The sequence below is a fragment of the Corvus moneduloides genome, chromosome 3 (assembly GCF_009650955.1).
Source record: "Corvus moneduloides isolate bCorMon1 chromosome 3, bCorMon1.pri, whole genome shotgun sequence".
Lineage (NCBI taxonomy): Eukaryota > Metazoa > Chordata > Aves > Passeriformes > Corvidae > Corvus > Corvus moneduloides.
The window spans coordinates 79,007,886-79,023,153 of NC_045478.1; the positions used below are offsets into that span (position 1 = coordinate 79,007,886).

Here is a 15,268-nt window from a genome sequence, read left to right on the forward strand (position 1 = left end):
GTGTTAACCAGCTTGGCATGCTGCTGACTCAGGTTCAGTACACTTGCTACCAAGACCCCAGGTCCTCTTCATCAAGAATTTTGAAAGGAACTGATAGAGTTTTAGTGGGTGACTTTCCAGATTTTCCAGAATTCCCTTTAGTTCCCTTTAAACTTTTTTGTTCCCAGTAAGTTTATGGCTTCCAAGCATGAACTTATTTAAATCTTTCCGTATTTCTCTGTTGATAGTCATGAAACCCCCAAACAAAATAAAGCAGTTAAGATCAATACCAATTTCTTTTTGTTTTCAGCTCTCAATGGGATCTTTCTACTGCTGGTCCTGCTCTAGCCCACAAATTAAATTTTCTTGAACATAAAAAGGTAAATTTATCAGTTTAAGAATGGGTCTTAAACTGCTATGAGCACCTGAGCATAGATGTTTTTGAACAGGCTCTCATGACACTTTGTGGCCATGGTATAGGTCTGTTCAGGTTTAGCGGGCTAAGCCACACATCAAAAAATCCCAACATTGACTTCATTGCTGAAGGAGACTCTGTGGTACATCAGAAGAGATCTCTCTGTCAAGTCCAGGTTTCTTTGCTTGCCTCTCTCCAAATGTACTGCTAATGCAGTAGGATCCCAGCAGGTGCTGGCAGTACACTATCTGCTTTGCAGCAGTCAATAAACACTATCTCCTCCAAGGCTCTTACTGACTTCACCACAGCTTGACATCTCACCTCTCCATGTCTCACAGTCCTTTCAGCTCAACCTCTCCCTGCAAAACCTGAGCTAGCCCCTAGTAGCTCATGGCAAATGCAGACAATCCCATTGCCTTATTAAACAGAAACACTTTTCTCCCCATGATCTTCTTTATGTAGGAGCGCCATGCTGTTTTGCAAAGTCAATAAACCTGCTCTCTTAGTGTCCACCCCCCACCTACCTCATAGCTTCACCCCTAGCAAGGTGATAGTATGTACCAGATATGAAATTTAATTTTGGAGGCAACCGTCAGAGATTATAAAATCTCAAGAAGCTACATAACAAATCATGAACCAAACTGAAATCTCAGTATTGCATTAGCATATTTGATCAGACAGTAAGTCAAAATTACATGTTTTAAAAAGACATTACTGAATTTCTTACCTGCTAGAAACCATTAATTTGAATGATCTGTGCAGGGTAAAGCCTATGAATAATTCAACCCTGTGAACAATTTGAATTATCTGCAAGTATAAACACTCAACTGGTTTAGTAGCCATGTATCTTTTTCAACCAGGGTTACTAACCAAATGGATCATGCCAGATCATCTTTATCCTTCTCTAGCTAAGCGTAAAGGATGAACTCAGTCAAGTTGTCAGTCTTTACATTTAAACCTTAACATTTCACCTCAGGTACTAAGAGCACATGTGTTATCCTCTACATTCTTTTAAACTCACATTTTGCATCATTGGTTTGGTAGTCTTACAAATTTAATGCTTATAATCGGCTGTGAAAAGCCATCTAGCAAAGATCAGTCTCTGCTCAGAGGAAAAACTCCAGTGCACTATAAATACACCTGACTCCTTACCCATTTGGCTGTTCACAGCATTTGGGAAACCATGGCTCTTTTATGAGAATATGCAGCTATTCCACTGTAGTCAGTGAGCTTCCAGCTTGCCTAAATTAATGTAGGAGACAAGTCCTGCATGGAGCTCAACAGATGCAGCTCTCAGTGCCAGCACCATCTGTAGTGCTAAACTACAGCAGTGGTGCAGCTCACTGACATTCTCATTTTAAATGAGAATCAACATATTGTCTCAATTCCCACACTTTCCTCCTGCTTTGGGCAGTGTTTCATTAATATAATGGTTTACGTGGGTTAATTTTCTGCAATGACAAAAAAGACCCCGACTAGGACAGCAGTGGTGTGTCAGCAAATGGCCTTGTAGCTGTGACGCGTAATGGCAGCCTCCATGCTCACTGCTGGGAAGGATCTATTCTATGCACCACATCACTCTGAAGGGCTGTGCTGACTGAAGAACGAGACCAGAGTTACATGAAATTATTTAGAACTGACTGGCAAGAGTGCAGGATCCTGTAATTGAGGGGGAGTTACGAGTCCTCAGCATGGCTGAAAGCAAAGCAACATGTGGCTCTACCACGCTCAAGGTGAGGGGGCATTTGACAGAAAGGATGACCTGGGATTGCTCTTTGCACTAGCAAGAGACTTGCTTGGGAGAGCTGTATCAATGGACATTCTGCTGGAAGTGGGTTTTTGCTAATGGAGAGTGGTATGTTGATAAAAGCAAAAAACCCCCGAAAACACAACAAAGCAAACTTCCCTAGAGCTTTTGCAAAGGCATAAAATGTCCTCTAGAGAAAACACATCTTTAACAGATATTAAACCAAAAAAAGACTTCTAAGGCGCATCTCTGAGGATTCATCCCATCCTTCATCTTTCACAAGAGGAACAGAAAAATCACAGGCAGACAGGAAATTCCTTGAAATGTCCCCCAGGTCACATAGAAGATTTGACCTCACACTTCTAAGTCAAAGAACAAAAGGAAGCTCTTTAAATAACCGTATTTAAATTGTTTTTGCACCCTCATTTTGAATCTTTAAAAAGGAAGATAGAAACAGCAACTTAGAACATCTTCTGCATAGTACCTTCTCATGAATGAGAAGTTTTCTTAGAGATAAACAATTGATCTATACAAGGAATTGAAGTATCAGTGAAGACTTTTGGAAGTTTTTTTAATTCAGTGGCAGGAGGCCCCTAGGTCTGTCACCATTAAAACCCAGTGAGTCACCAGATACACACCTTGCTTCTCAAATTCTTCAAAGAGATTCAGGCTGGTAATGCTTGGGCCTGTGAAGATGATGTAGTTCTTCCCAGAGGCGTTCTGACAAAGGCTTTTGGCCACCATACTGTGAAGCTGTGGTTTGTTCTTCAAAGCATCCAGCCCATCAGCACCACTCCCTTCTTTGAGATGGACATAAATCTTAAATGAGAAATGGTAAGAAAAGTCAGAAGGTTATAAAGAACCCAGAGCGAGCAGATGCAGTTCCCGACATACCTGCACAGCTCAACTTGAGACAAGCTGAGAAAGCAGCAGATACTTGTTATAAAATGCTAATTAAAGGTCCTTTCAAGGGGCTGTTGCTTTTAAACCAACTCAGGTTAGCTGGCACAGCTACCAGTAAATACAGCATCCTTCACCTCACTTCTGAGGCTCCTGTCATTGTTGTGCAGTTTGAACATTGTTTGTTTGGCAGGAAAAGACTCCAGCCATAACTGGGATTACATGTTGTACTGAATCTGCATAGGCTTCACTGCTGCCAGCAAAAGGAGAGCATGGGAACTTCAGTTTCAAGAAAGGCCAGTGTAAGATGACCAGAAGGAAATGGCCCATTAGCCTTCTCTGCATTAATATTCAGATTCAGGTTGGCAGTAACCATCGGGCTGTGACACAAGTGTGTGTGCACCTCCATAAATGAGCAAAATGCACTCCCAACCAGCCAGAACACCCTCATCAAACTCTCCAGGCACAGTGCTAACACTTACATCCTTTATGTAGATGCTGATTTGGATACAACCCACCAAAACAGCTTGAACCATGTAGAGGAAGAAAACGTGTAACCCTTAGTTTGTACACAAGCCTTCTATTTTATTTCACTGACAGTATTTTACAAGCACAACTTTCACCCAAGTTCAACACTTAATAAGCCAACTAAGCATCCAACCCTCATCTTGTTCTAAGAGCTAGCAGAAATAACCTGCTGGAAAGAGAAATGGGAAGAAGCAAACACTGTACTCAGTTACTCAAACACTACTGTAACACCATGGAACTTGCAAAGATTTAATACACAAACAAATGCAAATTTTCAGAAAAACTTGCCCTGGCCTGCCTTTGTGACTTTGGCTCTGAAATACTCAAAACTTTTATGAATTACAGAAAATATTTCCTGTCAAAGAAAAAGCTGAAACTTGTTCAGTATTCAGGGGCATGAAGATGTAATTTTACCTTGGTTTTTTGGAGTGATGTATCCACAACAACTTCGTTAAATTTGTTTGGGAGTTCAACCATGCAAAACATACGGTATTACTTTTCTGTATCGCTTATTTCTCTTACCAACGGACACTGTTACAAATGAAAATTCATAGCAATCCTCAGAGAACAAAAATGCTCATGTTTGCAGTAGTGCTCCCAGTAATTTGTAACTCAGTGATCTTGGAGAAGGACAAAATTCAATTAAACAGCTTCTCCCTATTTTAGATGGTGCATGCCCCAGCACTGGTATTCTGTGTAATAATCCCTAGCAATTCATTCATCATGAAGAGACCTCAACAGTGTGTGTTACACACGAAATTTCTGGGAAATTAGACATAATTTTGAAGGAACTGACATGCTGAAAACAAAGTTGGTGCAAGGAAAAATGCACACTAATTACAAAAAGTAGAGTGTATATTAAATGGAAGTCTTAAATACATCATTTATCACAAAAAAAAAATTAAAACCCCTTTTATTGATAGAAACAGCTTCCAGATGAGGACAAAAGCAGCAATGTTTGCAGACTCCCTGATTCTGCTCCACTTGTTTTTGAAAGCTGTCAAACTTCTCCAATTCTAAGGCTGAGGGCTAGCTAATTATGATAAGTCATTTAGGTTATTAATCAGAGCTTCAGAGAGCCAGTGGAATGCATTCAAAGAACAGATTGTTCCAAATTTACAGCAAAGGTATTTCACGATTATTGGCAACAAAATTAAGATTAGGTTACTAGTATGTCAGCACAGAGACCACAGATCAAATCCTCAAAATCTACAGACAGGGCAGTGGAGACAGAAGATGCAGACAGATTAGTTTTGACCTTGGATCAGCAGATGAGCTGAAAACAAAGCAGGAATCTCTCTAAGTCTATAAAAGTGTCTTACACCTTACCTCCCCGAATCCAGTAAATCTTAGAATCTCTCCTGCTCCATGCTCACTCCGTGTTCCTTGTAGAGTGCTGCCCCTCCAAGGGACAGTCCTCTGGCACTGCTGGTCCCTCACTGTGGGCTGCTTTGTGTCTGGAAGCAGCTACTTTTAATAGCATGCCCACCAGGCACCTGTCCACTGAGGTAGCACTACTTTCATATGAGGATGCTACACACTTCAAAGGTTTGGTTAGCAGAATTCCCTGTGCACTTGGCTTTGAATCTCAACCCCCCTTGCTCTGTTCACTTTCCCAGCGCCCTTTACTCAAATGTTCATACCCACTGCTGAACCTTTCCTCCTCCAATGTTAAATATAACCCCTTTTTTTTCTCTCCTTGGGCACTTCCTTGCCTATCCAACAACAGCCTTTGTTCTTGGCACAGTGTTTCTTGTTTTGGAGAAGCATCATTCAAAGCTTTATCGTGCCCAGCTCTATTGGGATGACGGGTGACAGCAGCACAATGTTGGAAGGCATTAAGGCTGCTGTGAAGGCATAAAGTGGCTGTGTACAGGTAACTGGCAAACGCATAGCTTCAAATATTTTTGCAAATACCTAGGATCCCATATGACCTTTATTTTCCCCATCCAGCTTATTTCATTCTACCTCAACCCATTAAGATCCTCCCTACTGAAGCCCACAGCATTCCCTCCCTTTCTGTAATGCATTAGAAGTGGTATTTAAGAGTCAGGAATCTGCAGAAACAGCACACATTGCCAGATTGGCTGTTAGACCTTCACAGGCACAGTCAGAAACTGCTCCCCCAAAATGTTTGTTAAACCATTCACTAGACCTTCTGTTTTGTCCTGGGACATTAGAGTTTTGTGCCCTTTCCATATGCACCACCAGCAAAATATCATCAGAAGTACAGGCTCAACCACTGTTGCTGGATAACAGATGGGAGATGCTGGCAGCAAACATCCTCTGCTTCTGTGCATGACAGCCAAACCAGTGCTTCTTGAATATTTGCAGAGATCTCTTTCACTGTATCTTTTCTAATGGCTACTGGTACATTTGATCTACAGCACTAATTGGGATAACCTGTGTAGATGTGACAGCAGCTGTCTTGGGAGGCGACTATGGGCTGAAGACATTTAACATGCAGTGCTTTCTGTATTCATTCCTCAATTATTTGTTGAATATCTGTTGTTTCTCAGAACAGTGACACACTCAATTCTGCCATCTCTCTATCTGTGGCTGCCCTACTGCACCAGATACTTTGAATCCAGTATGTTTTCATTACCTTCTTGTGGAAAGTTCATAAGGTCTCACAGAAACTGAGTAAAAAATGGAATGCTTAGGAACAAAAGCTACATCTTGACTGCACATTTAAGAGAATGTGCCCTAGAAACAGAAATACTGGTGATTCTGCTCATATTCAAAGCTCAGATGGCATATTGAAAGCACTTGTGAATAGCACATCCCAAATATTCCACCTTCATACATAATTGAAGCACTCCAGGGTACAATTCTCAAATGAAATAGATGACATTTGGAAGAAAAAAAAGGGCAGAGGTAGTAATAAACAGAAGGAAGATTTTGAAAGATATATTGTGCAAAAATGTTTCACAAAGGGCAGATCCTAAACAACCACAAAACAGAAGCCATGTTTTTAGATGACACAGTTATAAAAGCAAGAGAACAAAGTAGTCATAATTTTTCGATCCTCAATAGCTATTGAAAAAATAACTTTATTTTTTTCTACAGCCAACCCACAACTGCACATTCCTAGCACTACTTTCTAGATCCTGCCTCAATCCCCTCTCATCTTAAACCCTACCTCTAACTGTTGCCATTACCAACACTGTTGGGAGATTCTCCTCTCCAGTTTCACCCTAAACCTGCTGCGCATCATACTCCCTCCTTCTTTAATGATCTCTTCCCAGGCAACTCTTTTCCAGCAGATGTTGGCACCAGTGGTGGTGCTCTTACCAAGACCAGATCTTTTCATTTGTTTGAGCCTCTCTTCATTTTCTTCCTGCTACTCTAAAGTCTGCTTTCTAAAGGGTATGCAAGAACACGCAGTTTTCCCAACCTGCTCCCAGGTAGTTCCTGGTGTTCCTTACAAAGTTCTTTACTTGGTCTCCTTCTTTTCTCCCTCTGCATTTTCTTTTGAATGATTTCAATCTGCATGAACACACACAGATGCAGCTAACATCTCTGTGCTGAGGACTGACAAAAGTCTGTTTTACCTGCACATGTTCTTCAAAGTTTCTAAAAAGATCTTTGTGAGACTGGCAAAAAGATGCTGGCAGAGTTGACAATGCAAGTCATATGGCTTAAAGCTCTTTGCTTTTCTTTCCATGATTTCTTGTTGTTTCTTTGTCACTGTGGGTACTACAACATCTTACCTGCATGGCGGACCAACAACTCATGGACCAACGAATGCAGATTTTGCTCTGTACCTTCTCCCAGGCAGCCACATCTAGGTCAGGCAGACTCATTATCTCTAACAGCTCCACATAAATCATTTCCTATTCTTTCAAATACCTAAGAACTGCCTGGCTTTCCTCCCAATTACTGCAATCATCCTTCTTTTCTTTGGCCTTGCTGAAATGTATTTTGACATCCAGACAGTGCTCCACCCCTTGGATCACTTGTCTAATCCTTTGCTTTGACCACGTCAGCCTTCTGCCTGTTCCCTCTTCTTTGCAGCATCAAATGGAAATGGGGCTGGAAAACAGAGACAGGCCTTCATGGTTTAGGCTTCCCTGTTGATCTCTTCCTATACCATGTCAGTATAGTGACTTCTCCCCGCATTTGCCCTGTGAAGCCAAGCATCCAACAACCAGTGTCAAACAAGCCCACATTTGCACTTTTCCATGCTGCCCTTCTGACTGGTTGGAAATCACCACCATCTCAGCAGACCTCTTTCCTTTTGCTCTTCAAAACCTTTCTGAGAAAGGATGCAATCCCCACAAGGCAATTGCTAATCAATGCATCGGTCCTGCTGCTTCTTAATGCTGCTTTTCCAGGCTCCCTCTGTGTAGCCCAGCTCAGGTCCATGACTGAGGCTTCACTCTGGTGCCACATAATTGCACAACATTGGCTCAGATTTTCTATGAAAATTATTGTTGAGCTGTGAGAAGGTGTGTAAGTGAGGAGGTGTAAGTGAGAAGGTATATAAGTGACGCAAGGCAAGAACAGTATAAACTATCAGAAATGCTGTAACTGTTGAGAGGATAACACATAGCAGCTCAAGGAGGAAAATACTTACATAAAAAGGGCATAAAATCTTAAGATAAACCCAAGAGATGACAAAACACTGACATTGAGGACCCAGTTCATTTCTAAGGAGGAACCACAAGGCTGATGACAGCCTGGCCTGTGCAGGCTCACCAGGAGTAGGGTGTATACTGGTACCTAGTAGTGTGTTAGTCCCAGATTTCTGCCATGTGCATTAGCCAAGAAACACTGCTGCACTCAGCCTGCTTCCACAGTTCTCTGGGCAGCCAAAATGTGTCTGAACTAAAGAGATTTGCTGTGGGAAGCTTAAGCCTCCTTCTTGCACTTAGATCCCAAACTTTCTAGGGCAAAGATTTTTGTTCTGCTCTCCACACCCAGCACAAAGGGATGGGATCTATGAGGGGCACTCCTATGGCAAACCTATGAAGTGCATAAGAGAGGAGGCTCTGGTGCTTTTAGTCTGCTTCCCCAGGCAGAGTTTCACTGAGTGAGAACAGCTGCAGAAAGGACACAACTACACAGGTAGTTTTATTGTCATAAACTCCAAGCAGCTCAGATGGGAACTAAAAAATAACTTTCATTCACACCTGAAAATAGACACTAAGACTGTATGCAAACTCTGACAGAGATCTTTGCATTAGATCACATTTAGGTCTGGTTTTCCTATTCATTTAGAAACATGGAAAGATTGTAAACTCCATAAAAATGAATAGGTCTGGCCCAACACACATCTGCAAGAATACCTTTCCATTTAACACTGGTGAGCAAGAGGATAACTGACTTTCAACTGAGATCTGGGATTCTCACATGCTGACACTACAGAACCACATGCATTAAAAAGCTGGAGCCAGATGGAAGCCAGAGGAAGAAAGTAGATAGGATTTTCCAGCCACCAGTGATTGACAAATGAAGGTGATCAGATTTCCTGGGATCCCCTCCCAGACAAAGCCTGACCTTGAGAACCTCCTCAAAGCACCTGCTACATCTGTGTGTTCCAGATGCAACTGTTCCAGCAATAGAGGAATTATCAGGACATGGTTTAAAGAAATGCAAGGGCTCAGACTAATCTCTAAACAGAACTTAAACAGGCCGAAACACCAACATTTCTGAGCAGCTTATTAAACAAGTGCACAGATGGCTAATTCTTCTGCAACTCTGACCTTGAAAACAAAACTGACTCCAGGTTTTTTTACCCCTCCCTTTCCCATTGACTGAATGCACTTATGTGGTGTGTTGTAAAATTATAAATTCTTTGGGGCACAACCTCAGTTTCTCTAAATTCTGGAAGTTCTTACTCTGTAAAGTCAATAGGGTTATGAAGTATTTAAGCTAGCTGTAGCTACCCTGTCTAAAATTAACTACAGCATTTACTGTAGAAGCATGGTGTTTACATTGTTCGGGGTTTTTTTCCTGCCACTGAGAGCTCTGCCAACGATCTGTGGAGCAACCTCAGATATCTCCCCTCAGTGAGACTGCTGCTCTTTGGGGAGAGAGCCCTTTCTTACCCTCTCAGGCAGGGGTCACCCCGCTCCAGGTTTCACTCTTTAAACGCGGCTATCATGCAAACTGCTGTTTCTTCAGGACCAAGACTCAAGCTGCTGAGACACAGTAGTTTTCCTTACTCTGTTCTGACTCATCACTTCATGGGAAGCAGTGGAAGGTGGAAACTCAAAGTCAGTCCCAGCACAAGGACCTAAAGGACTTCATAAATCTGAGTAACATTGCACAGGGATATTAATGAAAATGAAATGCATTATTGCAAGAATTTTCTGCCAGGGAATAAAAGCAAGTGCAGAGCCCATATATTTTGGGGGGCAGGGAGGAGGTGTGGGAAGTGAAAAGTGTCCAGTATAGCCTCAGAAAATAAAATTCATCTCAATGACTAGGAAAGTATATATGCATGCATGAAATAATTTCTTCCTCACCATGATACCAGCTTTTTTAAGCAAATAATTACGTTGATGAGCTAATTCTATTACTGCCTATCAGAGTGATTAATATTGTCTGATTGTCTCTTTGTAGTGCTCTTTACCATCTGCTACTGCCTTCCATCTTGTTGATTGATGGCTCTGTGGGTCAGGGACTGTCTTAGGGTTACATTTGGACTATGGGTCTGCGCTTCAGGATGAGGCACTATGGGAATACCTTATTCTGTCAGCTCTCCGTGTGCTGGGGTTCACCAGTACCCTGTGCTTTCTTCACCTGCAAATGATCAGAACACCTTCTTGTGCAGGAGGAGCTATGCAAGGACTAGGCATCACTTAGTTACTCATAACCATGCTCATTCCTTTTGAGCCACACAAGAAATGCAGAGAGCACATGATATGTCCCACCAGGACAAAATAAATAGCCCTGATAAGGTATTTGGAAATTCTCTTCATCATTTTTTGATGAGCTATATTGCTATATCTAAAATAAGAAAGAGCCCTACCAATCATATTCATGAACAATTTTTATAATCAACTATTCCAGATTTTCAGAGAAAAAGAAATAAGAACTGACAAAAAAACTGACACAGCTGGAGTTTTGATTTACATAGTATGACTTAATATTTAAATATACACTAAGCAAATAGTCTAAGAAAGATTTCTAATCTACTTCAATAATTTAAACTGCAATCAAGACATTAAAATATTGGTTTTAAAAGTGTCTCGGTGTTAAGTAGGGAAATAGAAGTGCTAAGCAGTATATAGGGAAATAGATTGGAAAGAAACAAGAAAAGCAAAGAGAAGATGGAACAGAGAGGGACACCTGAAGTCCTGCAAGCTGTGTTTGTTGTCCTCCCTGAATTAGAAAGAAAGAAATTAGAAGGCCCAAGCCCTCTCCCCCAGCAGCTGCTGCCACCTTGATGTCCAGCGTCAAGGGCAGATGAAAAAGGCAACAGTATCAGGGCAGTTTTGCCATCCACTTTGCCAAAGTCAGATCTCCTGAAGCCCTTCTGAACTCTCTGAGAGGTTTTGTTCGTGTTCCCAACTGCGGCAGACGTGTATTTACATTGTTTGAATGATGTGTCCTTCCTGCATGTTCCCACTTGGCCAGCTGACCGTGAAGAGATGCTCAGCAACAAAGCTATTCACTGCAACGAGATGCTCTGCTTGAGATTTTCTGAAGCAGAGATATAATCTGAAATCGTGCATCCATCTTAAAACAAAGACTTAACTGTCAGGGTGCAGTCAAGTTATCTGGAGTACAGAAGACAGAAAAGTAGTCTAATATTCATACATTGTTTCTATTATGAATATATAAGCCTATGCACCTTATGTCCACAAGCAGCACTTGGGTTTTATGCCACTTCTGTTCCATGAATGGCTTATTGGGCTAGATTTTTAACCAAACACCATTTCCTTAAAAAAAGTAAATGATGAGCCATCAAACAGAAGTGTTTACTCATACCCAAAAATGTGATTCAGAGTTTTGTTCACAGAACAAGCAGGAACAGGAATTTGAGCAGACAAACAGCTGAAACTCCTAACATTAACAGCTGACCTGTGAGCCGAGTTCACAAAGTAACTCATCATGTGGCATATCCATTCTACATTAGGAAAACAAACCAACCAATCCCTTTCATTGTAGGAAAAGCAGCACACTGGGAAAACTAAGGTGTTTCCTCAAATGGAGATTTTTTTTAACATCAGGCTTATGATTCAGGATTGGAGGACCTTGTTTTTGGCCAGGAGCATCACAATCTTCTTGAGGTTCCTTCCACTCCTGAAAACCAGTCATACATAGCTCCGTCCTCTCTTCCGTCTGGGCTGGCTCACCTTTTTATAAATACATATTATTCAGATTTTTGAAACTGAATTATGCTGATTTATGAAGTGTTGATTGTCCTATTTTATCTTGAATAAAAGGACCTCAATGCCATCACATGGAAGCAGTGAGGGAGGGAATTCACCTGGACAGTATTACAGAATGTCTACATGTTTTGAAGTAAGTGCTGCAAGGTTTTTCCAACGGTTGGCAGGTGATAGACAGGTCAGTCCTTAACTATCAGACAACAAGTCTTTTCTTCACGATGGCAGCTTCACAAGAGATGGAAAGGAAAATGTGTACATGAAGGGAAAACACTGGATTTTCTTCTGGTTTAGATCAATTCTCTCCATTTGTTAAACATAGGGAAAGAAACAAAACCTCTGTTTTAAAACCCTAAATAAACCAAATAACCACTGAAAAAGTGCTTTGGATTCTGCAAGACCACTTGTAAGCATGACACATAAATGAACATAGCATTTCAAGCATATCATAATTGAAGATGCCCATCCTCCCCAGATTAGGTTTTTCCATTTTAGCATGAAGGCATATTCTTTTTCACAGTTCCCTAAAGTCCCTTTCAACCCAGTCATTTCAGCACGTTGATAACGACAGCCAAGTCATGGAATGAATATAGAAGGCAGCTGGCAAGATAATCCTGGACGTCATCCGGATGCAAGCGAAGCATGAGTATCTAATTCATTAAGGGAGTGGGAGGATTAGGGTGGTGCTGAGCATCTATTCTGTTTAATTTGACATTCCATTAATTTAGTCTCTCAGTGGACAGGACGGGAGGTGCAACATAATTATAGCTCAGAATCTGAAACCTCTGGTTTGTCTGAAGACTTATTAGTTTTGTGGCAGTTGGCTGGGGGGAGCATGGCAAGAGAGATGAGCAGACTTTGTGCTCGCTGTACCCAATACGCTTCAGTAATAAACTGCGTGTGGGACTGGTGAAGTTCTCCTTGGAGATCAAAGACACTGCCTCTATATAGCAAATGACTTTCTAAGAGCCTTGAGAGCAGAAACTTCCAAGGATGCTTCACAAGGTGAATCTATTTTGTATCAGAGAAAACAGCTGCTTTAAAATTTAGATGGAAGATGCAGGATCCTAAGTTTCTTCTCAGAGTGAAGAGCATTGCTGAAAACACAAACCTCTGTTCCCAGTGAGCCTCTTTTCCTGCACAGCTAGTCAAACAGTCATAATGATTCACCAACTAAATTCTGCTCTGAACAAATGTTCAACTGCAGCAAATCCACAGGCCCTGTTCTGACATGCATTCAGTTTGAGCAAGCAGTGTGCACATCCTACCTCTGAACCACCACTCTGGAACATGCGGGGGACAACCTTCTCACAGGAGCTCTTGGGAAAAAGAAATATTAGAAAACATCTGCCCCCTCATCTCTAAGTAACAAAATAAATGACCAGATTTTTCAAGGGCTCTCAAAATACATCAGCAATTGAGGAAGCTGAGAATTTGAAAAGAAGTTCCCAATGCCTTATGATAATAAAAACAAACCCTTCAACATGTCTCTCACTCCAGCTTACATCTCACCTTGAAGTCACACCAGATTTTATTTCTTTGATAGAGAGGTAGATGTGTGAAAAGATAGGTAATAGGAACCCCCACAAATATATTTCTCACAGAAAAATTGACATCTTGATACCATATTGATTTAGTCTATTGGACACCGTTGGCTATCACAGTTGCAGTGTCATACTTAGGGAGAGAGAAAAGCTGATTCATAAAAAATGACATAAGTCACAGTACTCAGACATTCAGATAAACTTAGGATATACAAACAGACAGACCTTTTAACTGCATTTCAATGTAATTAGCTGAGGGCTGGCAGCCAGATGGACATTATCAGAGACAGAAACTCTCAGTTAAATCATACAGCAAACAAAGTATCAGGAACTTGTCATCACTGTCCGTTGGGTCTCGTATCTGCAGGAGTCAGAGGCCTCCTGCACGCAGATTGTAGCCCCCAGCAGGGTAACGAAGAGAAGTGACTGTTACCCTTGGTCCTGCAATACATTTAAGGGCCTGCTGGAACTGAATCATGACATTTGAAGAGGTAAAACCCACCTGGCAGATGAAACCAGTGGACGAGCACTGCCGAACCCAAAGACTGAATTTCCTCTTTTTCCTCTTGCGCAGCTCCCTCTCTGTGCAGGTAGCAATGAAAACTGGATCCTCATCAATCAGGGGCTCATGTAGTACCTGCAAGTGGCAAGGAAAGAGGCAGGGAAAGAAATAGAAGAATACAAGATTGCTAAAAAAAAGGTGCTTTAACTTCTTTCAAGGAAATACAACCCTTGCACTGTGCTTGTGTGCATCACTCCAAACAAAGAAGCAAACTCACTTCTGTTTGATGCTACCACCCAACAAAAACCAAAGCCTGGCCAAGCACACTCCCTTATGGATAGCTGCTCTACATGTGGTTTGGAAACATTGCAAGGCACAGCTCTCATTTCTTAGTATCAGCTACAGTTCAGCATCCCTCCAAAATGATGCAGGGCATGGGGCAGGGAGAGTGGATTGTTGGCAGCATCCTTCTCCAAGCTTCATCATAAGCTTCATCTTGTTTGGCAGAATGTCTTCCACCCAAACATCCCCTACAATATGTTGTAAAGTATGTTCCTTGGTTACAGCAAAGGAAAACACATAATAAAGAGAAAGAGAAGTTAAGGGAGAAAAATGCTGCCATTTAAAGAGGTGGTGAAGAGACAGAAAATATTTTTCCTGGCAGCAGCAGCAGCTTCAGGGAAGTCTCTCTTGCCTCAGGAGCTGAAAAATTTGACAAAAGGAGACAAGTATAAAGCACCAGAGGCAGGAATAGAAAAAGGTAAGGCAGACTGGAGCAAGTAACGAAGACCTGTGAAAGTGAAGCAGTTTCTGCATTCTGCATCCAGATGCTGTAAGTGGTTCTTGTAACTGTTTCGTTACACTTCTCTCCATTAATTCACCAGCAAAACTGTTAGGTATCACACTGTGGAACTCACCTACAGAAAAGTACTAGCAGATGCCACAGCTCACAGGCAGCTGTGCATAACATACACATACCTGACTGCATGATGTGTAAGTTGCCTAGCAAGCCACTTGTGAAAGTACAAAGACTTGCTAACTGTTGAAAGGTCACAGCTGATAAATGCTGACCAAATTCAGACATGTACATCTAAATCAGAGCAAGTCACTGCAGGCTCCCCTCCTTGTACACGAGGGGAAAGCAGTCCCAGCAGGCCATAATTCATACCCTTGTAAAGATGTGCAAAATAGTCAGATGGGTTATAATCTAAAGGAGTCTGTTCTTTTCCAGTGACCATCCCTCCAGGAAGCGGGCTCAGATACAGGTATGAAGAGGCTCCCATCCTCAGATGAAGCATTTCCACGCCTGCA

At 41.7% G+C, this 15,268-nt stretch overlaps 1 protein-coding gene across 1 annotated transcript in view; it reads right to left on the reverse strand.

Annotated features, from left to right (window-relative positions):
- Window positions 1-15,268, reverse strand: part of PGBD5 (piggyBac transposable element derived 5) — a 67,052-nt gene that overhangs the window by 14,007 nt on the left and 37,777 nt on the right. The window contains exons 3-4 of the mRNA XM_032102332.1: window positions 13,958-14,092; window positions 2,780-2,960 (exon numbers count right to left, since the gene is read on the reverse strand). Of these exons, the coding sequence (XP_031958223.1) occupies window positions 2,780-2,960; window positions 13,958-14,092 (316 nt within the window). The remainder of the gene's footprint in view (window positions 1-2,779; window positions 2,961-13,957; window positions 14,093-15,268) is intronic.